This window comes from Ursus americanus, chromosome 30 (genome assembly GCF_024610735.1).
Source record: "Ursus americanus isolate L20-20 chromosome 30, mUrsAme1.1.p, whole genome shotgun sequence".
Lineage (NCBI taxonomy): Eukaryota > Metazoa > Chordata > Mammalia > Carnivora > Ursidae > Ursus > Ursus americanus.
The window spans coordinates 11,998,605-12,024,732 of NC_142156.1; the positions used below are offsets into that span (position 1 = coordinate 11,998,605).

The 26,128-nt window shown below is 49.5% G+C and overlaps 1 protein-coding gene across 1 annotated transcript in view; it reads left to right on the forward strand.

Moving 5' to 3' along the window:
* The window catches only part of KSR2 (kinase suppressor of ras 2), a 389,319-nt gene that overhangs the window by 335,033 nt on the left and 28,158 nt on the right, over window positions 1–26,128 (forward strand). Inside the window, exons 14-15 of the mRNA XM_087857306.1 lie at window positions 1,775–1,823; window positions 3,742–4,109. Coding sequence (XP_087713432.1) covers window positions 1,775–1,823; window positions 3,742–4,109 — 417 coding nt within the window. The remainder of the gene's footprint in view (window positions 1–1,774; window positions 1,824–3,741; window positions 4,110–26,128) is intronic.

Here is a 26,128-nt window from a genome sequence, read left to right on the forward strand (position 1 = left end):
TTGAGGGGGTAGGGGGATCTGCTAAGCTTCCCCAGGGGAAATGGGAAGGCGGCAGGGTGTTCACTGTGATTTTTTTCCTGCCACTGGTTCCAGCTTTTCTGTGCCTTCAGCAGCCCGGTTACTATCTCCCCACTGCACTACACACACACACCCACACCCCCCCCCCAACACACACCCTCTTCTCTGAAAACACACCCCCAGAATCACCTGACATCCCCATCACACACCATGTGCTCTGGCAATCCCCTGACACCCCAGTACATACCCAGCTATGCTGTCAACATACGACGTGCCCCCAGCATCCCTAGGAGGTACACCCAACTCACACGCACCCAGAACCACCCCTGCACGGAGCACATCCCGTCGTACCCAAGTGGTACCCGGTATATGCTTAGTACTCACACATGCAAGCACAGTGTGTCCCCAGCACCCACACACAGCATGCGCCCACACTTAGCACAGCTGCAGCTCAGGAGCTCATGACTACATCACCCTTGTGCACGGACACATATATGTGTATGTACACACGCACATGCACGTGTGCACACACACACACCTGTGTCTTCCAGTCCAATAGGGTTTCTCTCATTCTCATTCCTCACTTCCTGATTCAATGTGATTGACAACATCCAGCTAACTCAGACACTGAGGATTTTTCAAATACATCCAGTGATCTCTCCGGGGCATTTCCATCGTACTCCATTAACTCGATTCATACCTAAATTTTGGCCCTTGTCACTTTTAGCCTCTCTGCACAATATCTCTGCGCTTGCTTTAGTCCCTTCAGTAGCAACGTAATATTCCTCAAAGCCAGGAGCCATGCCGGTTTCAACGCCGTATCCCTCTGACAGCCTCGCACTGGTCCCAGCACACGCAGGTTTTCCCCGCTATCCGAAAGTAGAGCATTCCTATGAAACCTTTCATGAGCCAAAACAGTGTCGTGCAAAGAAGCAGTTATCATTCATTTATATGGAAAAATTGGGAGTGTCCCCCAACCCCCAAAATTACTTGTCTTAGGCTTTTCTGATACCTTAGGGCATGTCTTGCTAATGGATGCACAAAATACATGGAGAGGAAGCCCAGCTGCTCGTAGACACAGGTCAAAGCTCTGGCGGCTGGATGCTGAGATGCCGAGGGTAGCTCCCAGGGAAGGAGCTTGGAGGCAGCCCTCAGGTTGCTCGCTCAGTCGCTGCACTGCTCAGGGTACCCGCTGCCTCCATTTTGCTGCAAAACAGAAGCTGAATGCAACGTTCACTTTTGCCCTTTTTCATAAAAGCAAAAACTCTTCGAATTTCTTTTGGTAGATACCAACGTAGATCTTTCATAAAAGCAAAGTGGCATGGCGCCAATTTTCAGAAAGGGGGGGGAGGGGGTACCTGTAATCCCGAGCCCTAAGGTTCTCCCATAAGATTCCGAACCCAAGTGAACTTTAGCGATCTCATTAATTCCTTCCTAGCACACACCCAGAGCTTTGAAAATTCTTCCACCCATGGCATTTAGGCCAATGTATAAGGAAGCTGCTAGATTAGTGGAAACCAAAGCAATAAAGAAAAATGAGCCCCAAGCAGCCCAGAAATCTATTTAAAACAATGTCCTTGTCATTGTTTCTTCATGGCGAGGTTATGGATTATTTTAGACACAAGTGTTAAAGTGAATGTTGAGATAAAGCCTTGATGGTGAGGGCTTCTCATTCCAAGACTCTTCATACATGGATAAACAAAGCACTGACCTCCCTTTTCACCTGAGGGTCACATTTATTTTTCTTTCTTTAAAGCTTGGAAGGAAATCCATTACTTCAAATTGAAGTGGAGCCAACCTCAGAGGTGAGATTCGAAGAGGGAGAAGCACCTTTTTCCTGGGGCTGCCCAGCACTTGGCAGAGTCGACCGCCAACTTTAATGACGCAGAGGGCTTGGGGCAGGTGGGGGCAGGGGGACCCTATTTGATGGATGTTCTAACTCCTGGACAACCAACAAGTGGGGGCGGGGCGGCGGGCCTCCCGGCACCAAGCCTAATGGGCCATTATATGGTGTGCATCATGGAAAAGCTAGTTGTGCAGGAGATGGCAAGAGATTTGCCTTCTTAGTTGAAAAATCAGCTTAGGGCCAGGTGAATGCCAAGGGGAATGTGCCCCGCTACCTTCCAAAGAATACAATGGGGGAGGCGGGGTCCCCGGGAACCCTGAACTGGGAGGGCTTTTGAGAATGTTCTGGGCCTTCTTCCCATTTGCCAAAACTACTAGAGGAATAAATGGAGTGTCCTCGGTAAGAACCATGGACTCCTTAGCCCTGTCACTGTGTTCTGAAGCAAAGAGAGTAGAGCCAGGGTGTCCTGAGAAAATCGTGTCCTTTCTGTAATTACTGGGCTAGTTGAAAAATTATCCTGGGGGAAGCCGATGGAAACTGTGTCATTTCTCCTGAGTGTGCCACGAGAGACAGCTTGCTTAGGTTTGGGGTCAGGAAGACCTCAGGCTGCCCTGTCAGGCCCCAAGCCTCTGGGAATCCCCACGGGCAGCTCCTGCTGCCCCCTCACTCCAGCAAAAGAACCCTAAGAGCCTGAGCACTCCCAACCACCACGCTGGAAAGGCGGGTCCCTGGACCTTTGAAGTCTAAGGATTGCCATGGTCACACCTAAGCGTTCCTGGGCCGTATGGGTGTGCAGGGATAAAAATGCAGAGTTCTGGCCCTGGCCTGCTCTTTTCTGATTCAGGAGCTCTGGGTAGGGCCCAGGAATCTGCATTTTCTCCAGAAGCCCAGGGGCTGTTGGATACAGGTGGTCAGGGGTGTGCAAGGGACTTCAGAGGCTTTTACCTCATTGAAAACCTCACACCATTCCCCGGGAGGGTAGATTTTATTAGCTCTACTTTATGAAGAGAGGAGGACATCTCAGGTCAAGCAGTTTGCCCAAGGTCACACAGAGGCCAGGTTCCAGCTCATTTTGTCCGATTGGTAAGCGCATCCTAGGAGCCTCCCTTCTACGCCCTCACAGCTGCTGAGGAAACCCGGGCATCTGGCCTGTGCAGCTCTGACCTCTCCTCGTTTCTGACCATCAGTTCCAGATTCCCTGGGGGAAACAAAAGGTCCTCCATATTGAGGGTTGTCACGTGTTCTGTGCAGACACCTGGTAGACCCCCAGTTCAGCCCTGTTGTCTTTCTTACACTGTTCACAGGAGTAGGCAGGTGAAAACATTGGGGTGGAATAGGAGGGCGTTGGAGATTAGGAGTCGAGACACCTGCATCTTAGCCCTAGCTCTGCCTGGCTGTGTGATGTACAGCTGGGCAGCCTCCCGAGGTGACCAACCATGTTCGTTTGCCGGGACCGAAGGGATTCCCGAGGGGACTTTCATTTTTAAGTCATCTCTACACCCAATGTGGCGCTCAAACTTACAACCCCAAGATCAAGAGTCGTACATTCTACTGACTGAGGCAGCCAGGCACCCCCTCCCCAAGGAGCCTTCCAGTGCCCAAACCAGGAACATCCAGCACGCCAGCATGGGTGGTCTCCTAACGTTTCTCCTTTATGAGCCTCAGGTTCCCCCTTGGCAAAAGAGCACTGGATTATCATGTTCTCCCTTGCAGCTCGTTCATCTTGTACGATTCTAGACAAGAATGCCCCGGGCAACTAGATACATGTCCCCACCAGCCAAAAACGCACATGGAGACGTGTCCAGACCCAGGGGAGCTCGTGGAAGGCAGGGCAGTGGCCAGAGCCACTCTGACCGCTCTCCCCTTTCCGGCCACAGAATGAAGAGGGCCACGATGAGGCCGAGGAGTCGGAGGACGACTTCGAGGAGATGAACCTGTCCCTGCTCTCAGCCCGGAGCTTCCCGCGCAAGGCCAGCCAGACCAGCATCTTCCTGCAGGAGTGGGACATCCCTTTCGAGCAGCTGGAGATTGACGAGCTCATCGGCAGGGGCCGCTTCGGGCAGGTGTACCACGGCCGCTGGCACGGCGAGGTGGCCATCCGGCTGATCGACATCGAGAGGGATAACGAGGAGCAGCTGAAGGCCTTCAAGCGGGAGGTGATGGCCTACAGGCAGACGCGGCATGAGAACGTGGTGCTCTTCATGGGTGCCTGCATGAGCCCACCCCACCTGGCCATCATCACCAGGTCAGTCCTGCCCGGGGCGCCCCACCCATGGACCCGTTCCCAGAGTTCTGCCTCTGAGAAGGGGGGGGCGGTGTTCTGGTTAACACGTCATTCTGGTGAATGGAGCCTCTCTAGCTCTACCAGTCACAATTGTGTGGTTTGACGGTTTGAGATTCCAGAAAATACTTTCGATGCTAAAACTCTTCGGCAGAGCAGTGCCATGGGGAGAGTACTGTAAGTGGGAAGTTAGGAAAGTTGGTTCGGCTCCCCCTGTGCTCCAAGTATTCATGAAACCACATTGCTGAGACTCACTGTCTCCATATGTAGATTGAACTGATTGGGTCCAATCAGGAGTTGGCAGACTTTTTCTGTAAAGGGCCCAGTAGTGAATATTTGTGGCTTTATGGGCCTTACAGTTTTCCATAGCAACTGCTCAACTCTGTTCACTGGGATGTGAAAGCAGCCACAGACAAGATGTAAATGGATGTACGTGGCCGGGTGCCAATAAAACTTTATTTATAAAAGCAGGTGATGTGGTGGATTTGCCTCGGGCCCGAGTTTTGCCAACCATGGGCTAAGATCATGATGACTGTTATTCTGGTTTTCGTTAAAGCAGCAGATAACATTTGAAGGACTTTACCATTGCTATTTCAAATATCCAGGCTCCCTGATCTCTGGCTGCACAGGAGGGGAAGTGAGAACTGACATTCAGAAAATGTGAGATGATAGCGACTTTCCTGAACTTGCTCTCTAACCTTACCCAGTGACACGGAGCATTAGAAAAAAATAGCTTTCGTTTCAGTTGAAGTTGTGAAACAATCCTTTGATGTGTTTTTAAACTCTGGCTGTTGCTTCCCTGTTGTATTAGGACTGGCCACATCCTGGAGGGGCCTGGGATGCCAAGAGTCAGTTAGGAGCTCTCTCCTTCCTTCCCATTCTCCGCTCAAGCGATAAGACCCCAAATACACAAGCCTCTCATCTTGGCAGGTGCCATGGCAGGAGCCGTGAGCTCAGGGAAGAGCTAGCATGTCTTTGGTCTGTTCCCTTGTGATACAAAGCATCCTCGAGCCCATTTATAAGATCTCAGTGGACAGAAGAAGGGGTGTTACCGTCTGTCAGCATCATTATGCAGACGGTGGATTGACTGGAATCCATGTGTCAAATGGTAAATGTTTTCAAAGGATTGGAGATAGAGAGATGGCCCTTCAATCGTCCCTAAACCAGGGTAAAAATGGTGGTTCTCAACCCTGAACAGGACAGAAGAGGCTCTCAGATACCCAGCTCAGATCATAATCAGGGGCTGAGCTATTTTCATGAGCTGAGTGTATCAGTAAGCTTGTGCTGAGTAACAAACTACCCCCCACACTTCAGAGTTTTCCTCTATTCTGTGGACAGTTCTGTGCGGAGCCAGTCCCTGTAGCTGGGCTCTTGGACATGTCCGTGGTCAGCTGGCAGGTCAAACTGAGGGCTGGTCACTCTTGGATGCCCTCATTCACGTGTCTTCCGGTTGGCAGGTTATCAGCAGGGATGCCCCAATTCTCCTTCTCATGGTCTCTTATCCCCCAACAGCCTCTTTCGGGCTCATTCCCAGGGTGGTCTCAGGGTTCCAAGGGCAGCAAGAGGTCAAGCGCTGATGGGCAAGGGCCTTTCACACCTCTGTCCATGTTGCACTGACCAATGGACATTGGCCAAACCAAGTTGCATGGTCAACCTAGATTCAAGGCATGGAGAAACAGAGTCGACCTCTGCATGGGAGGGTTTGCAATGTCACATTGCAGGGGCATAGATGCAGGGAGAAGGACAATTTGTGGCCAATTGTACAACATACCACAGCTCCTTTCCTCCTCTGTTATCTAGAATGTATTGTCCTCATGCCTAGCCCTTTATTTGGGGTACACACATCTGGTTGGAAGGTTGGGTCTTCCCCCTGACACACACACACTGGTCTTCTGCCTACTGCTCTCACCAGTCTGTCACCCCAAATTTCTCTCTGGTCAGCTCCTCACCTTCTGGCCCTCTAACCCCTCTTTTTGACATCCCCAAACTAGAAATTTGAAACCCATCATCTCCTGCCCTTTGCCTGATCCTTCTAAGGACCTCTCGCTGCCGCCCCTCACCCACCTTCCGACTTCCTCAGTGTTATTGGTGGGGCCCAGGACCCCAAGCCTCCCTCCCCCTCTCCCAAGGGCTGGCTAATTGGAAGTGGACAGATTCAGTTAGCAGCCATTCTTGAGAAACGAGTGGCCATTGTGAAAATGTGTCACTCATCCTGTAAGCCAGCTGCGTTTGTGGCCCCTCTCTATTATGTGCAAACTCTGTGCACCCCCCTCCCCGAGCACCATAACTGCCTGCAGATTTCACAAATAGCACAGCCTTTTCCTGGCACCATGATAAAGACTCTGCAGCTTTGGGACATGTAATTGGTCTCTGAAGTGTTTTGGTATTTTGTGTGAAGAAGCCAGATGAGCCCCAAAGAAGTAGCATTTATTCCATATTATTGTGTCATTTATCTTGGGGGGGGCTCTGTGCACCCCCTTCTCCCATTTAGCACTGCCCACTTGTTGACCGTCAGATCTCTTATCTGAATGCTCGGTTTGAAACCCGATATTTGAGTAATTTGATTAATCACCTGCATCCGCCTGATTGGCTGGCCGAGGTCGATGATTGGACAATAGCCAATCAACTGGAACAATTTTTTTGGACCCTGGACTTATTTTACAGGGAACATAAGACCAGATAATTACCTGGCATATTCCAGCTAAATTCACAATGGCGTGTTCTAGCCAATTACTTAGTAATTATCATCGGAGTTAACAAGTATTTCTAAGATTAGCTTCCTTGTAATGCAATGTGTATGGCTCTTGGGGAATGAGTAATAACCAACTAGTTACCCAATTGCTATATCCACAAATACAATTAGCAGCAGGATTGCTAAATCGTTTCACGATTGGGTCATTATGAGATTATTGCAAAGCTATTGGCAGTCTGCACAATCGCTCATTTTAAAAACTCCAAGTGGAATTTGAAAGCCGATAGAGCTGAATGAAAACATCTCTCATCCTTCCACCTTGCTGCAGAGTTCCCTAGGCCTCAGTGTCCCCATCTGCAAAATGAGGAGGTGGAAGTAGGTGCTTGTAACAGAGTCCCTCCAACGCTGACAAAAATGCCCTGGTTCTCTGGGAATGGGCTGGTTGGAAAAGCAGCCCCAAACAGCTCTGGAGCGGTGCTCCCCGAAGTATGGCCCACCTGGGCCTCCTGCGTCAGAGCCAGCAGAGGGAGAGAGGCCGTTCAAATGCAGATGCTGAGTGCTACCAGTCTCAGTTTCCTGGGGACATGGTGATGGGCACACACTGGGTGGCTTACTATGACACACATTTACTGTTCTGTGGTTCTGGGGGTCGGAAGTCCGGAGTCCAGAGTGGGTCTCACTGGGCTAAAGTCAAGGGTTGCTCTTTTCTGGAAGCTCTAGAGCAGAATGTTTCCTTGTCTTTTCTTCTGCGTTCCTTGCATCCTTTGGCTTGTGGTCCCTTCCTCCATCATCAAGGCCAGCAGCATCATCTCTCCCTTCCGTGGTCACAAGGCCTTCTTCTGTAGTCAGATCTCACTTGTACAAGGATACGTGTGATTGCACCTAGGACCCAGCCATCCAGAAACATCTCCCATTTCAACACACTCATCTTCTACAAAGGCCTTTTTGCAATATTGAAGGAACTTTCATGGTTTCCAGGGATTAGAACCTGGATATCTTTGGGCTCCAGTTTTTAGTCTATCACATCACTTTGGACTTAATGAACCAAGTCTGTCTGTAGGTTACGACTTTCTAACCAAGCTCCCCAGCCCATTCTAATCCAATTAATACTTGGGAACCACACCCCAGGGCATACTACCGGGGAGTTCCTACTGTGTGCCTAGCGCTGATGCTGGATGTGTCCAGCTAGTGCAGAGGGAAACAGAAATAGGAAAGTTTAAAAAAAAAAAGACCAGACAAAATGACAAAATAATTAGGATCTCAGTGGGAAGAAATTTGTTATTTATCTGGTGACAGGAGCATGGGCCAACCTACCTTAGCTGGGTGCCATGGAGACAAGACCAAAGCAAAATGCTACAATTGATGTCTCCAAGAAGGCCTGTTAGGAGGAGCCTGATCCCACTGAACTCACTTGGGCCATATTACAGATGTGGAAACTGAGTCTGGGAGAGGAAAGTGGGGCCGGGACAGGAGCCCAGGTCTCTAGCAATGCACCTGATCCTCCGACAGCTTGAAAACCCCTTTCTCCCCCAATGCTTGTCCATTCATTCATCCGGTCATCAGATATTTAGTAAGCATGCTGAGTACCAGGCACTTTGCTGGATGCTAGGGGAAGGTGTTGAGCCAGACAGACATTTGTCTGTTGTCAGAGTGCTGTCATTCTAGTGGGGGAGACAGACTAGTGCTGAGTAGTAATGAGATCATTTGAGTAGGTCCCAGCATGTTGAAGGAATCAAACCAGAGCAGTGCTACAGGGGGACTTGGGGACTGGAGTTATTTTAGGTGTGCATTGTGGGAGGAAGGATCCAGGCAGGAGAGACCTGGGTGTGAGGAGCCAGCTATGCAGACATGGCACAGGGCACACTCAGCAGAGGGAGTAGCAGATGCAAAGGCCCGGGGGTAGGAATGAGCAGGGTGTGCTTTGGACCAGGAAGAAGACTGTAGTGGCAGAACGTGGTGGGTGAGGACAAGAGGGTGGGAGGTGAGGAATGAAGCCAGCAGGAGCCAGACTGGGGGAGGGGAGGGGTGCTCGTGCCTGATTGACACCTACAGCAGCCCCTCGGCCTCAGCACTCTATTTAAGGCCAGATCATTCATTATAGGGTCTGGCCTATGCCTCGCAGGATGGTTAGCAGAATCCTGCTCCCTACCCACTAGATGCCAATAGTACCAAGTCCCTAGTTGTGAGAACCAGATATATCTTCAGATATTGTCAAATGTCCCCTGGGGCAAAGTCACCTCCAGTCGAGAACCGTTGCCCGAGAGTCTCTGATTTAATTAGTCTGTATAGGTCTCAGGCTTCTGTACAAACCTCCCTACACGACTCTCGTAGGCAGCTGGGAGACCCCCGAGACCCTCTGCTGTAGGATCTGGAAGGCTGGCGAGAGGTCTGGATTTTATGCTCAGGGGAGCAGGCAGCCCTTGGGGGGTTGTGGGCCGGGGCCGGAACTGGTGTCTTCAAGGACAAAAATGGAGAAACTCCCAAAATAGACGGTGGGGGTCCAAGGAGGGTATTTTGACAGCTGCAGAGGCAGCCAGAGTTCAAGGAGATGTCAGTTTTTCTGCCCTAACTTCCCATTACGGTCAGAGCCGACGACTTCCCCAGGCCCAGCATCCTTTTACCCCGTCCCAGCCTGCTGCCCTTGGCCAGACCGGGAAGCGCTGTGTTGGGAGGACTGCCCCACTGTGGTTAGCATCCTGCCTGAGGGTCTGCCTCGGCACCCGAGAGGCAAGCTGCTCTCCATCCTTGTCATCACCAAGGGTGAGTCTAGGGAGGGAGAAGCTGCCCCATTCTTCCCAGAAAGGTTTATCACAATGTCCCAACACCCTCATTGGCTTCTGCTCCAGCCCTGTCTCTCCGGAAAGGCAGACACAGTGAGCTTCAGGGCCAGGTGGAGACTAGAGTTCCTTCACATGGTTTCTTTTCTTGAAGCTGAAGGAGGCACAGCTGATCCTCATGTCTGAAACCATTTCCCTGCTTGAGGGGCATTTCTTTAATGTTCATAAATCCAGAGCCCCGAAACACACCAAAACAGCAACAGATTCCACCAACCTTCACCAAGTACTTGGCTCAGGCCAGACACAGTGATCTCCCATTTATTAATGTGCCTATTTTACAAATGAGAAAACTGAGGTCAGATAAGGCAAAGGGAGACCTTGCCCAGGTCAAAAACAAATAACTGGCAGAACCCGGAATTGAGCAAATGTATATCTGATATTAGTCTAGTGGGTTCCTTCTTTGCCCTGGCAGCACCAGCCAGGTCAAGGGGAGTAGGCAAGACTATATCATGGGATTTCACCACCACTGATCACATCAGACTCACCTGGAGGACTTGGTAACAATACAAGAGCCAAGCCCATCTTGGTTCAGTGAGATAAGCCTCTGTCTTTTCTATTAAGTTCTGGAGGATTTGGTATACCACAGTTTGCAAGCCACTGGCTTATTAAACTGGTTTCATTTTTCATAGCTTTGATTCTGTTTATGTACTAAAATGCCCTGTAAGTTACTATGGGGCCAGCGAGCGCGCGCACACACACACACACACCCCCATACACACACTCCTCTTCCGTATATACTGCACATTACACACTTTTCTCTTCTCTTTCTCTGTCCTACTCTTTATCTTATAAAATACACAGTTTCTCTTTCCCTGCAGGAGACTTGTATTATTGATATTAGCAATTAACAAAGTTCCCATGGCCCACAAACCCTCTGCCTTCCTCCCCCAATTTTTTCCTAGAATCCCCAGATTATTTAAAGCCACGCTTCGTTGCTTCATCAGACCCCTGGCCAGCATCACCTGGGAACTTTTTAGAAAAGCAAATGTAAGATCAAGAATCCCCTCCATCCCAAACAAAAGCTCTGGGGGTGGGCCCACTCTCTGGGTTGTAAGACGTCTTCCAGGAAGTCTCTCATGTGCACTCAAGCTCAGAGCCATTGCACAAAAGAAACCAGTTCTCACGTCCTACCCTGAGCGAGCAGACTTTTCTGCTGCCAAGAGCTGCACACCCTGGAACCCCCCCTGTGCCCTCACCGAGCAACACTGCCAGGCAGCCCTGGGAGGTGAGTGCTGGGTCCAAGAGGAGTAAGGGCCCAGAATGCCCCAAAGTGAAGGCCAGGGGCCTGAGAGCCACCTGTTAGCTTCAGGGCTAATGTGAGTTTATGGACATGCCTTCCGCAGACATGTCTGGGACCCTGCCTGAGTGCCCCACTGTGTGCTAGGTTCTCAGAACACAGTTCCTACGGTTCGTAACAAAGACTTTCCATTCCAGGAGAAGAGATGGTCAGTAACAAATTAGACAAGTAAGATCATTAAAGCATTGCGTTAAGTGCTGTGAAGGCCACAAACGGGGGATGGGTCAGTGACAGGAGGGCTGCTTTGAGAAGGAGCTGAGAAGAGGTGTCTTAGGGGAGGTAACATTTGAGCTGAGACCTAATGATGAACAGCAGGGAAAGAGCGGTTCAGGCAGTGGCACAGCAGGTGCAAAGGCCCTGAGGTGGGAATTAGCTGGGCACATTTGAAGACCAGAAGGAAGCATGTAAGTGCCAGAAGGGTAGTAGGGGAGGGGCTGCAGGGCCTTGAAGATGTGGATAAAGGTGTAGAGTTTATTCTACGGCAGTGGGAAGCCAGTGAAAGATTCTAAACAGGTGCTAACTCGCACCACTCTGGAACTTTCCTGATGGCCTGGCTGCTTGCTGCCTCCTCTTGCACTTGGCTAGTTGGTTCAGTGTGTGAAAAATCTCATTTAGTTGAGAGCAGTGACAGGATCAGCCTAGCCCAGCCAGAAGGGCACAAGCAGAGGCAACAGGATTCTGGGGTGTCCTGGCTGTCACTGTGGTGTTTCCACCCATGTGGGGGATTCCTGAGTGGTTTCTCTGTATTTGGGAACACCATGATCTTTCTCACGGATGGGAGTAGAAGGAAGCAGGACAATAGGGGCATTCCATAAACACCTTGTTGTGATAGAGGGGCCTGGGATGTGCGCCCCAGGAAAGAGAAGGAAGAACAGGACTTCCCCACTGCTTTCAGGAAGTTGTTGTTTTTTAAATTTCTCGTTGGGTGAGTGTCCTCAGTCCCACCCAGTCACTGGGTGCCCAGAGTCTGAATGCAGCCGTGAAGTCATGTGAGGTTGGATGGATTTCCCCCCTCCCACCCCACCCTACACACCCGGCATCCAGTCCCACCCGCCTCCCAGGAACAGGGTAGTAATGAAATCCCGCGGGGCCTCGTTTGCACAGCATTCTAAATCTGGTAAATATCAGGAGCTATTTAATAGACTACTTCCAACTCCAAATCAGTTCTTGTTTCTCATGCTTTCGAATATAATAGCGCCAAGCTGCCCTGCTTGACAGACAAATGGAGGACCCTGCCTTCTGCTAAGACCGTAGTAACTCCGTGCCCGAATGAGATCTTGACTTGCTTTTCCGCTAAGTCTGTGCTTGTGGGCTTTCTGGTTTTTTTTCCCCCTTCAGGCCAGTTTGATTGTCCTAAATATAACATACAAGAGTGGGGGTGGGGGGCGCTGAGCACAGGAAGATTTCATCCCCCGTCATCTAGTGGAATCGTCTTCCTTTTAATGTTCAAAAAGCTGAATTGCTTTCCCTTTATAAAGCACAGCTGAAAAGGTTTTTTGTCTGTGGCTGCCTTTAATTGTGCTGGAGTGTGAAGCACCCCGGGACTTTTGTGAAGGGAGTGCTGTAAATGCCCTGCGTCATTATCATCATTATTATTAACATCATTTCATGTACATTGCATATGCCTGTCCGTAATCGATCATATGGCCAGCAGACCTGCCTGGGTGAAGACTTCGCCACCGGCCACCACGTTCCTCGAATCTCAAAGATTCTCAATTAACGTGTGGGCCATCTGTTATCACTTAAAAAGTAACTTGTGTGTCTTATTAGGCAAGTGATAACTTGTTATTGAAAATGCGGAGCAGCAAAAAAGAAAACGAAATGCACCTGCACTGCCTACGGCCAGAGGCAGTCACATGAACATTTTGGTGTATATCCTTCCAGGCAGTTTTCTCAATATACACGCAACCTTACAGTTTATATTTGTAACAATAGCTGGGGTAACAGTAGGTGCTATAACAAATAAGTCTTAAAGCATTTGATGGCTTTATACGATAGAAGTCCCATTTCTTGCTCACATAATAGTCCAAGAGGGGTGTTCCTGGATGGTAGGTGGCTCTTCCTCAGGTGTGGAGGCATCTTAGACCAATCCCACCTTTTGGATCCATCCCTGGGGCTCAGAGTCCTCTGCTTCTAGCTGGGGAAAGAAGAAAGTACATAGAGGTTGTGTGGGATGTTTCTGTGAGCCACACTTAGAAGTGGTGCACATCATTCCACCCCTGTGTCATGGGCTGGCACAGTCCCTCGACCACACCTGACTGCAAGGGAGGCTGAGGAATAGCCAACTATATTCCCAGGAGGAAAATGACATGGGTTTTGGTGAAGAGCCAGCAGCTCTCTGACACACACACACACACACACACACACACATACACACACACACACACACACACACACACACACACACACACATACACATTGATGGATAGATCTTCTAGCCCACTGAAGATAGACTCATCTGCAGTCCTGTTCTATGACTTGCCACTTTCACCAAATATGTACAAACGCCCCCATTTTTTTGGATTTGGGTCTATTGCAAATTTCTTCACTTTTGTGTACCCGTTTCCTCATCTATAAAATGGGATGACCTTTTTCTCTCTCGCAAGGTAATAATGAGAATTAGAGATCAGGCTATAGCTTAATGCCTCCTATGACCAGAGGTGCTCACTACCGTGTATCTCCCAGTTGCTATAGTAATAATGATGCTATCCTAACCACAATGATGGCAATAATGATAGTGATAGCAGTTAACAGTAGGAGTGTATTTCCTCCCAGGTGCCCAGGCCTCCTTGACTCTACAAGTAGCAGGTGTTCTGTGTATATTATGATATCAAATGATATGAGGTGATGGCTGTGGTTTGACCCCTTGGACTCATGGCTTGTCCCTCTCTGAGCTTCAGGCCGTCCACAAGGAGATGTTGAGAAAGGAGCTGGATACACCAGTCTCCAGCTCAGATGGGAGGTTGAGGCTGGAAATAACTATGTGTGAGTCATCAGCAGAGAAGTGGTGATTGAAGCTGTGGCCTTCTGTGGAAGCTGAGGTTATCCAGGGAACAGCAGGAGGTCGCCCAAGGACGGAGCCTGGAGCACCTCTGGCACGGGGTATCTTGGTGGGGAAGGGTCACCGGGCATAGGGGACTGGGAAGAAGCAGGCAGGGCTAGAGGAGCCCAGAAAAGCATGGGGTCCTGGAGCCAAGCCAAAGTGGGACCCCTGCCCCCTTCTCCCCCCCATTCCTTTGTATGACATCACTGTTTTATTTTCATTAGAGCACTTCTCACCATAGGATATTATCTTGTTCCTCAATTTGTCTGCTTGCTTTTCGTCTCTTTTCCCTACCTCCCTTCCCCCACCCTAGAACATAAGCCCCGGGAAAGCAGGACCTCAGCTACTTGGCTCACCTCTGAACCCCCGGCCTCTAAAACCCTGGGTTCCCCTTAAATACTTGTCGAATGAATGAATAACCATTTCCAAAAATATATCCACACGCATTATCACAGCCTGCTCCTCTAGGCAAGTGTAGCAGCAGACAATGAATGGTACTGTTTACTCAGAATCACTGAGCAATGAGTGGGACATAAGTAAAATATAGTACAAACTGGGTGGGGGGGTGGCTATAGGATGTGGGAGAACTAACAGGGGATCAAAAGAAAAAGATGCCAAGTGTGTGATGTAAATTACAATCATACGATAGACACTGAGGGATTTGGGGGTATTGGCCCCAAACACTCCTCATGTATAAGGTCCTGGGTGGGATGGTGGGAGTGAGGAACGGAAGGCATGACCTCTGCCCCCTGGAGCTCACAGACGGGTAACTGGGATGATTCTCAGTGTTTGATCTCTGCAATAGAATCCTAGGGAACTATGGGGACCCAGATGTGGCCCCTTACCCAACCAAGGAACTAGCCAGATGGACAAGAAGGTATTGGCAATCTTTAATATTTCATTTATTTATTAGAGAGAGAGAGAGCACGCGCGAACAGGGGGAAGGGCAGAGGGAGAAAGAGAAGCCCGACATGGAGCCCCATCCCAGGACTCCGGGATCAAGACCTGAGCCAAAGACAGACGCTTAACCGATTGAGCCACCCAGGCACCCCAGTATTGGCATTCTTAACATCAAGAACCGTCATGCAAGGGGCCGGGGGTGGGAGGGAACAAGACGGGGAGGAGGTAGAAGGGTCAGCAGCTGGAGTATAGCATCCCTATGGGTACCAGTAAGAGCTAAGAAGCTGGAGACAGTCTGAAAGGATCTTGTGAGCCAAGCTAAGGAATCTGGGCTTTTCTTGCAGAGGCAGGGGGAGCCACCCAGAGTTTTAGCCAGAGGGGCGACACCGTTCCATTTGCATTTTAGAAAGACCACTTTGGGCAATCCCTTTCCTTAGAGGAGCTTGCAGCAGGATCGTTGATCTATTCCCTCCCCCGCTCCCCTCACCGCTTCCGGGAATGGTGCGGACAGTGTGGATTCTCATCAGACATCAGTGGGAACAAATGCAGGTCTTCATGCCCTCGGTTCTAAAAGATCCTTGGGCCAACTGCCTGGGGGGAGAGCGACAGCAAGCTGGCGGTCCTATGGAAACAAAGGCATTTTCAACAGCTTTCACTATTTACCCAAGTTAAAAATAGCTGCGCTCCCATGTTTTGAAGGCAAGTGTGGGCAACATCAGGTCCTTAACATGTGTACCAGAAACCAGAGGGATGGTTTGCTCAGCTTTGCTGGCAGGCCGTGGTTAAACAAATTCAGGAGCACGGGGGTTGCTTCACGGAGGAAGGCAAGGTTGTAATTAAAAGCTGGTTCCCTGCAATTCTGGCCTGCATGTGAATTCTGTTTTTTCTGTCTTTTGAATGGGTTTAATGACCCTCTGAAGTAGGTACCATTCCACTCCTCCATTTATGGACAAGGATGCCAATGAAGCAAGGTGCCTAAGGTTATATAGAAAGCTGAGGGGAGCAGGATTTGAACTCAGGGTTGTCTAATTCCGACAAAAGTTCCTATCAAAACCCCCCTTCCTTTTCTTTCCCTTTCCAGCTGTGCCTAAGTCCGTCCCTCTTTTGAATGCCCCTGGGGCCTCTTAGGACCCTGCCCTGCTGGTCCCGCCCCCGCCCCCGCCTGGTCCCGGAGGAGGGACCTACTTCCAAGTCCCGCTCATTGTCCAAACCACCAAGCTTACCTGGTTTATGACTTGCTGCGTTGGCAGGTGCACATTGGAACCCTGGCATGTGTCCCTTCCCTTCCCACTCCTTGTGGCGGCCTCCAGGGTGGCGTGGGTGGGCAGCGAGTGGGAAGTGTCAGATCAGTGTGTTTTCACTGCTCTGGGAACTTGCCAGGCCCTGGGCTGTGGTTCGATGTATTCCCAAACCGGCCACGGTTGCTTGGGCACTGCTCAACTTCTGCTTTGTCCCTGCCTGGTCGTGTTTAAGATAATTAAGCCCATAAATCAAATAATAAATAGATATTGACTCTTTGTCATGGACTCTATCAGGATTGATTGACCAGTGGGAATACTGCTTTCCTCAATCAATGGGGAGCCAGGGAGATAAATAAATCTTGATAATGACTGGCAAGAGGAAAATCAATAGGTATATTAATAATGCGTTGGGAGCCTCTATCGTTGAATGAGAACTAAGAGCTTGTTTTGGCAGAAGAGGGGAACCAGGGAGGCAGGGAGCGTAGAAAGACAGGTAATCAGGATCCCTAGATTCAGGCATGGTGCCTGGCATACCTTAGGTACTCTTTGTTTTTTTTTTTTTTTTTTTTGGTAAACTACAGAAATCCAAGGAAAGGTCTGCTTTAAAGAAAAACTGTATTTAGTGTCTACTTTTCTCCATTCTCTGGATGTTGAGTGCCCAGAAATCCCGTCTGCCCATGGACTGCACCCTCCCCTCTGTTCTGGGAGGAAAGAGAGGAGGGAAAGACTGGAAATGATGGGGAGCAGAGACCAGGCTGCTCAGGGGCAGGCAGCACCCGTTGCAAAAGAGATTGCTGAACTCAGTCAGGGACAGGGAGCAACCTCAAAAGAGTTTGGTTGGCACGTGGAGGGTAAGGTGCCTCTGAGCCTTTCAAGAGGCAATGTCAAGTAGGCATTTAGACCGATTGCTGTTCAGACTGCAGGTCTGGACATGAGGTCCAGAGCGGGCAGCCATCTGTACTATGAGAAAGGAGGAGCCAGGGGCCTGGGGAGAGGGCCTGGGGCAGCGCTTCTCAAAGTGGAACTCCTGGGTGGGGCCTGAGAATTTGCATTTTTCACCGGTTCCCAGGTGATGCTGATGCTGCAAGCATCGGGGTGGAGGAGGGAGCTGTAGGTGAGAAGAAGGCAGAGTGTGCCTGTAAGGAAGCCTGATCAGGAGGGGCCAGAGAGTGGAGGACAACCAGGATGGGTGTGTGATCATGGAAGCCTGGGGCAGACAGTATCTCAGCGAGGCAGAGAGCGGTCAGCAGTTTCAGAAGCTAGTATGGAAAGGCCAGGCGAGATGCAGCTGGAAAAGTGTCCCCTGGAGCCTTAACGTTTTGTCGGCCTGTGGTTTTATACCTATTCTCAGACTTCCCTGTTTACCTGTCCAGTGATATTTGACAACCCTACAGTGTACCTACATGCATACCATGTGAATTTCCAGGATAGGGCTGGGGTTCAGGTGGGAATGGAGCTCTTTCCCCCCTGAACCGGAAGGATGGTGACTGTTTCGGTGATGCTAGTGACAGTTTCGGAGGGGGAGGGGGCACAGCTGGAAGATCCATTCCCAGGAACAGTTCCCAGCAGGATAGAGCTGAAATTCATCAGAATGACTGTATGGATTTGCTGAGGCTGGAAATGAATCCACTCCTGGGAGATGTTCTCTCTGGGCATGGCACAGTGTTGTTTCCGAAACCAAACCTTGGTGTTCAGCCATAACTAAAAGTAAGGAAGGGAAGTTGGTTGCTTGGTTGACTCCTTGGTTTTTGTTTGTTTTGTTTTTAAGACTTTACTTATTTGACAGAGAGAGAGAAAGAGAGAGCACAAGCAGGGGGGGCAGCAGAGGGAGAAGCAGGCTCCTCGCTGAGCAGGAGCCTAAGGTGAGGCTCCATCCCAGGACCCTGGGATCATGACCTGAGCCGCAGGCAGACGCTTAACCGATGGAGCCACTCAGGCGCCCTTGGTTGACTCCTTGTTAAACTCAAAGAGGGCTTTGCTGTGAAATGGCACACTCTGTATTAAGGAGAACTTTGTTTAGCTTCTATGAAAGCTAAGTTCTGTGCTAAGGACTTTAGAGCTATTGCTTCATTTAATCGTCCTCTCCATTTTACAGATGAGGAGGCTGGGACTTAGGAAGATGAGGGGCTCACCAAAGACGCGCAGCTAGTGTGAGGCTGAGTCAGGCTCTACCATTGACCTCTCTGATCCCAGAGCTTGAGCCTCTACCCCACCAGGCTCTATTGTGTCATCTTCAGAACGGAATTAATTTTTTTGTTCGAATGTTCTTTGTGGCTGTTCTCCAAGGCTCTCTGGGTGAGTTTCATAGATCACTGTCATGGTCTGATCACTTCTCTCATCCTTGGGTACGGAATAAAATGTATAGGAATTTTCCTCATATAGAAATTTTAAACAGAAAAAAAAAAAAAAGTTCTTGTATGTCAAAGTCAAGCTTCTGTGTATCTCCCAGTGCCTGGCCTTGCAAGTCATCAGAAAATACAAGCTGATGGTCACCAAAATAATCTCCAGAATTGTTGGTTTACCAGTTGTCTGGATCTGAGTAATTGGACTCTCATACAGGTTTGTCAATGTAAGTTTTTCATTTGTACTGGTAATTAGTTAGCCTTGCTGAGCTTCAGTTTCTGTGTCTATACAATGGAGATAATATCCCCTGCCTTGTGGGGTTGGGGAGGATGAAGTAGGTTTCTACATAGAAGGCACTGAGCCTGTTACACATTGTGGAAATTGATCAAGGAAAGGCCGGCTAGACTGGACTCAGGATTCTAGCAGGGAAGGCTGCAAGGGGGAGCTGTACCACTCAGTGCCAGTGGCAGGAAGAATTGTCAATTACAGCCCTAACAGAAGAATCTCCAAGGGAGAGAATCATCAATTCCGGGCCCCAGCAGGGAAAGATGTACATTGCGTCTCCTACAAGAATCGACTACCCCTGGAACTCAGCCAATGATAAACTCCTCACCCTGAACTCTTGCTTCTCTGCTGTGGACTTTCCTTTCAAAACAACCCCTCCCAGCTTCCTCTTCCTTCACCATAAAATAATGTTCTCTTTGTTTGTTGGACTTGCCTATGGCTTTGCCATAGCTTGCTTATCCTGGGTTGCAATTCTCTGCTGTTCTCAGATAAACCCATTTTTGCTGGTAAAACAGCTGGCAGTTTTATGCTTAAGGCTAACAACATCAAGTGCTATTTAAGTATTGGCAAGTCCCGTTGTTGCAGTGATTATCACTAGTAGCCCTGCATCGTGGGTGCCCAAGGGACAGGATGCAAATACAACTCTTGTCCTATGCTGCAATAGGAAGAACTTTGGACGTGGAGTTAGGAGTCCTAGCTCTGTCACGTGCTGGCTGTGTGACCTTGGATAAATCACTTCCCCTCTCTGAGCCTCTGTGTTTTCATCCATAAAGTGGGGATAACAGTATATGTTTCCCTGGGTGGCCAGGAGGAGCAAATGGGAATGGCAAGACCATAAACTCAACATGGAATGGCCAGGACTAGAGAAATGTGGAATAATTTTATAAAAATCATATAATGATAACAGTTTACAAAGCATTAACTGCTTGTCTGGTGTTGTTCTAAGCACTGAGTTTTCCCAACTACCAGGCGAGGTTGGTACTTTTGTACTGGTGGAGCCGGGATCGGAACTCCTGTCTGCCATTGTCAAAGCAGGTATACGTAAGCACTGTATTGGTGAGGAGAATTTTCTTGTTGAACTGACAGGTGGCAGTGACCCAAGTTTAAAGTTAGGACTGCAGCTGAGGGGAGGGGCAATCGGTTTCCCCTTCTTGGGGCTCCAGCCCTTCAGTGGTCTCCTAGGCAGTGACCGTCCCTATAGTGACTGACAGATGACAGCTGGGGACAGGTGTCCCTGCTTCTTATCTCTTTTTGACAGCAACTCAAGAGTCTTGGGACTGAGAAGTTGTTCTTGCCTTTAATCAAAAGGCTTGTCTCCGAGTCCCCTTCAAAAGTGGATTCCGTTTCTTCTAGGTGTTCAAAAGACCCAAAGGAGCACCGAGCAGGGAACAGACCAAGTATCTTCAAAGGCAAGGAAGGGGTCCCAGCCAACTTCAGACTTTCCCCAGCTGAGGCCCAGTCCCTCCAAGGCAGTTATTAGTGCAGCCTTTTGGGACTTAGGAGGCACAGATCAAGGATTCTCGGTGGACTTGTTTGCAATTTTTGTAGACCACTGAGGCGTGTCCTGGCATGTCCATCACCGGGGTCTGATCTCTCTCCAAGAAACAAGGGCTGCCTTTGACAGGCTCTCAGAACCGGAGATGCTGTGCCTTAGCCCAATGGATTATTATTCTATCTTGTTAATAATCTGCAATTTCTTGCGCTCAGCTGGCCTTGCAGCCCTTCCTCCTGCAGGAACTCTGCCTTCTCTGGCTTCCCTGCCCCACCCCCCTCTTCCTCTCCAGCTTTCAGCCTTGGTGCTGGGACATCCCTGGGGCTTATCTCACTCACCCAGCTACAGAATATAGAGGTGGAAAACGGGTGCTGTTGACATGGCATCTTGGAGGGATGGGCCTTCCATCATGTACTGAATTTGGCAAGGAAAAGGCATGGAAAGAAAGGAACCAAGAGTTCAGGTACTAGTTTCTGCCGTGACCTTAGACAAACTTGTAACCTTTCCGGCTCTTGTTTGTGGAATGATTCGAACATTACCTACTTCATCTTTATCTGGGTCATTTACCTCCTTGACTGGGGCTGGTTGGCCTAAGCTGAGCCCTTAGGAGTGAATGACTACTCATGCATCCATCTATCCACCCATCCATCCATCCATCCATCCATCCACCCACCCATCCATCAATCCATCTATCTGTCCATCTTCTCATCAATTCATCCATCCATCCATCCATCCATCCATCCATCCATCCACCAATCCATCTATCCATCCATCTTCTCATCAATTCATCCATCCAGCCATCCATCCATCTTCTAATCAATTCATCCACCCATATCATACCCCCACTCCAGTTTACAGATGTACCCATCCAACATCCGCCACCCTTCCTTCCCTCTTCCCTATCCATCCATCTATCCATCCATCCAACGTCCACCTGCTCAAGTACCCCTCTTCCTACCAACTCATCCTCCCACCTATCTATTCATGTGCCTGTCTACCCACTCATGTAATGATCAAGCCATCTAGCCATTCAGCTAATGGTTGTTGAGAGCCCATTAGGAACTGGTAGGTGCTGGGAATGAGTGTTTGGAGCTTTCCTTCTGAGACCTGATGGAGTCAGACAGTGTGTCATAATAAAAGCCAGCTCCTTGGAGCAAAGCATGATGACAGGGTAGGGTGGGGAAACATCCATAGACAGGAATTGTAGCAGACTGCACGCCCATGGAAATGAACTGTGGGTGGCACATTCCCAGATATGAAAAGAAAACAGACCATCCAAACAAAAAACCAGGCAGTGAGGCTGAAAGACTCAGAATCATCTCTGCCTCCTGTTTCCTTGCCTTTGGTTCTCATTTTTATGGAATTCTGTGCAGTGAGCATGGAAGCCGAGACCCTGGAAAAACATGGAGGAAGAGAGGGTGGTCTTAGGTGGTGGGAATGGGGAGAGAAGAGGCCAACTGAGTAGGCTCTGAAGTGGCTTAGCACATTTTCCAGAGGTTGGAGGTGGGGAGGGGGACCAAAGGTGGGGCCGTTCCCCTGCCTACTTTACACCCCATTAACTCCCAACTTGTAATAATTTATCAGTGGCAGGCTGGAGTTTACTTATTCATTATTTATAGAGAAAGAGTTTGCTAAGCAAATCAGCAGTTCAAACAAGATCACAGGGGGGTAGATTTAACCCACTCAAGAAAACCAACCAGAGTAAGAGACCTCAGCACAATCACTGTCTGCAGGCAGTTGGAGCTGCTGGGGACAGACGGACACCCACTGGCCTTAATGGTGCCTGCCTTGCAATTCCAGAAACCTTCACTTTATCTTTAAGTGGCCTTTCTCTACGGAACACATCTCCCCTTCCCTGCCCCATCCAGCCCAAATTTGGCAATTGGCTCCGTTGCGTTTCAGTATTGCAGTAAAAGCCTTCGGTCAACCCTACTAAGAGTATCTTTGGGGGTCTAGTGTCAAAACCAGGTCCCTTGAGCTCCTTCCCCTGTGTGAGATGAATGGCCATGGCTTTCTTTAAATGTCTTAAAGCTCTCTGGTCCTTTCATTTAAGGATATCTTCTTGGACTTGAATTCAGGACACCAGGTTTCCTATCTGGGTGCTGGATGGTGCCAGATCCTCCACTTCCTCATCTGTAGAATAGGCTTGCTGATCCCTATCCCACAGAGATGTTTCAAGCAGTAGATAAAACAAGACAGTGTTTTGGGGTGCCTGGATTGCTGTCGGTTAAGCATCTGCCTTCAGCTCAGGTCATGATCCTGGGGTCCTAGGATCAAGCCCCATATTGACTCCCTGCTCAGAGGGGAATCTGATTCTCCCTGTCCTTCTGCCCCTCCCCCCCTGTTCATGTTCTCTCTCTCTCACTCTCAAATAAATAAGTAAAATCTTTGAAAAATAATTTTTAAAAAAAGAAGACTGTTTTGTAAACAAAAAAAATTTCAGAACAATTGTGAGGGGGCAGACCTTTTTTTGGATGGATGTCAATAAAAATGAGAGGCTTTGGGGGGGGGTCCTTTGTTGAGTCAAAATGAGTGGTTTCAGTTTTTCTAGTAGTTTTGAACCTTAACATTAGGATTATCTGGGGAGCTTTTTAAATTTTTAAATTTTTTTAAAAGATTTTATTTATTTGAGAGAGAGAGCAGAGAGCACATATGGGGAGAGGGGCAGAGGGAGAAGGAGAAGCAGACTCCCCACCGAGCAGGGAGCCCATCTGGGACTCGATCCCAGGACTCCGAGATCATGACCTGAGCTGAAGGAAGATGCTTAACCGACTGAGCCACCCAGGTGCCCCTGGGGAGCTTTTTTAAATTTAATTTTTAATGAATGGTGTCTGGACTCCACCCCCAAAAAGGTCCCAATTGAAATGTTCTGGGGGTAGGGCCTGGGTGTCCTTTTGTTCAAGCTCTCCCCATAGTTCTATCCTGGAACCAGGATGAGGAACCGCTATGCCCAGGTGAGCCATGTTAGACTTCTCCCCCGACCCGTCCCCAAATCTTAAGAGCATTGTGAAGGAGACCCTGGAGTCTTAACCTCCTGGCTGCTATGTTCTGCTATGTTCTCTAAGAAGGGCAGATTATGACTTCGTTATCAGAGTCATTGAGAAGAATAAACATGACAACACAGGTGAAGTCCGTTTCTTTGATGCCCCATGGCACAGCTTCACAATTGTTAGCTGACATCGCTGTTGTTACCTCTTAGGGGCTGGCCAATAAAATCTCAGCTGCAAGTGGCTTTTGGGGTTCCCTGGGACAGAGGTCAGAGACAAAAAATCAGTTTCCAAAGAGCAGCCAAAGCTATGTTGATACGTTGATACATAGGAACAGTTCTTACCGGAAGACTGGGAATAGCTACAGTAATGGGAATTACAATTTGTTGGGTACTTACGAGGTACCAGAGCTCCTGCTAAAGACTTTACTTGAATGATTGGGGGGTCATCTTATAGCTCTCCTCCTGAAGTAGGTATGACTGTTATTCCCATTTTACAGATGAAAGACCCAAGGTAAGCGCCAGCCAGGGAGGAGGCAGGAGGGCTGGGGGTTGAGGCCAGCAGCCAGGCTCCAAGCCTCTGCACTGTGAGTTGGGGAGGAGACAGGTGAGGACCATGGTGGTCCTACCCAGGATCGTTAGACATGTGTCTGGGCTCACTGAGGTTCTGCCAAAGCAAAGAGACCATTCTCGAACCTTGTCTTTTCAAGAGAATCTAGAGCTGGCTTCTAGTCTGGGTTCCCTGACTTTGTGCTGACTGTGTTCAGGCAGTCCCTTCCCTTCTCTGAGTCTCCGTTTCCTCCCTGTAAAACGGGGATGAGGAGAATACACGGGGTTATGCGGAGGGTCTAGAACAGTGCACGTGGGGAGTGCTATTGGAAGGTGGTGATTAGTTCAGCCGTACTATGTTTCTTGAGGCTTGCACAGACCCTGAAACTTCTACCACTTCATTATGCATCCTTGGCCAAGTTACTTCCCCTCTCTGTGCCCCTTCTTTCTTCCTCTGTACAATGAGGACGACCTAGTACGCTCCTGATCAGGTGGTTGTGGAGAATTAAAGTATATGCAGTATTCAGATGCTTAGACTAGTAAGTTTCACGAGAGCAGAGGCATTGCTTTTTAACCTATGACCTAAAACAGTGGCTGACACCATAGTAGGTGCTCAGGAAATACATGAAGGAGTGAACGAGGGAGGGAATGACTATTAGCTTGCAGGTGGCACACGTATCGCTTAGAATATGCTGGAGTTTGGCTGTTCCACCACAGTGAACATCTCTCGGCTCTGACATGGTGTGATGTGACTTGGGAACTCAGCCCTGGCTGAGGCTTTGCCCACCTGTCTGTCTGTCTTACCCCCTCCTTTAGAAAGGATGGCCATTCCCTGAGTCACCCAGAAGTGACGCCTGGCAGTTATTTTCCCCTGGATTTAGGCACTGCCCTGGTCCTCCCTTACCTATCAGGTGATTAACTGTATGAAGGCCATTGCCCGTTTGGGCTCCGGAACTACGCCTCACTGTCCCCAGCGGCAGTCTCGGGCTCCCTTCGGCTGGTTACAAGGGACGAGGGTCACGTGAAGAGGACAGAGTGGCAGTAGGTAGGAGGAGCCACCTCTCATGGGACAAGGTTTCATCACTCTGCTGTGGAGGACTCTAGAAGGATTATCGTTGGGGCGGTGGATGAGGTGCGCAACATGATTTCCCTTTCGAGTCACAAAGCTCATTGCCCTGCTGTGTGCAGAGCAGGTTGGAGGGAGGGAAGTGGGGAAGGAGGAAGGTCAGTGAGAGAACATTGGGGTTCATCAACCAAGAAGGGCTCTTAGAACTTCCTGACAGCAGTGGGAGATCTCCTTGGGCCCCATCACCCTGATGATATGGGACGATGTCTGATGATGGCTGATGGTCTCCCCTTTTGCCTTCTCTGCACCTCTGCTGGAAACCCTCCTCCACAGCCACGCCTTCCCCCGTGCAGCACGCTCTGCTCCCCCCTCTGTGCCCACCCTCCCGTGGGGGGCCTGAGCCAGGTGAGGGTCTTGTCACACCTGCCTCCTCCACTCCACCAGAAGTTCCAGGAGGTCCTGGATTGTCTCCTTGAGCCACGTGGCCAACCCCAGAGTCTAGCCCTCAACCCGGGACGCAGGAGACCGTCACCTGTCTGTTGTATGAATTCATGCCTTGGGTGGTTACTTAAAGGGAGAGAGGAAATGAACACAGTGTTAATTGCTTTTAATCCTTATAAGGAAGAGCAGTATTTTTGTTGGTACTCTCCATGTGCCAGGCACAGCAGTAAGCTCTTTAGATGAATTGTTTAATTTTCAGAACAGTGAGCTCGGTTCATTAAATCCAGCTTATGGATGAAATAAACAGAGGCTCAGAAAGATAAAGCAACGCGTCGTGGTAGAGGCAGGGTTCACATCTGGGCATTTCTTTGACAATTCACGAGGATGGTACCGTCACCCTTATTTTGTGGGTAAGGAAGCGAGGCTCGGAGAGGTTAAGTCACGTGCCTCTGTAACTCGACTGGGAAGCGCCCAAGCCCATCCGTTTACTCTGAAGCCCGTGCACCATCTCTGGGCCTCTGCCCAGCTGCTCCTCTTGCAGGAGAGAACCTGAGGGCTGCTTGTCTGCTTTTCCCCTAGAAAGGCCCCCACACTGGGCTCTCTTCTCCCCTCTTGCGTGTGGTTTTTGAAGCCGCACTGGGAGATGACAGGCTTGTGGACAACGTGGGGCTGTTCTGACACCGAAAGGATGCTATCTCTGAAGCAAACAGACCCTCGTGCGCGTGCACCAAACAGGGATAGAAGCTGCAACCTGAAACTGACAACTCAGGGAAAAAAAAAATACCAATGTTTGCTAAGTGGGAAAGGAAAG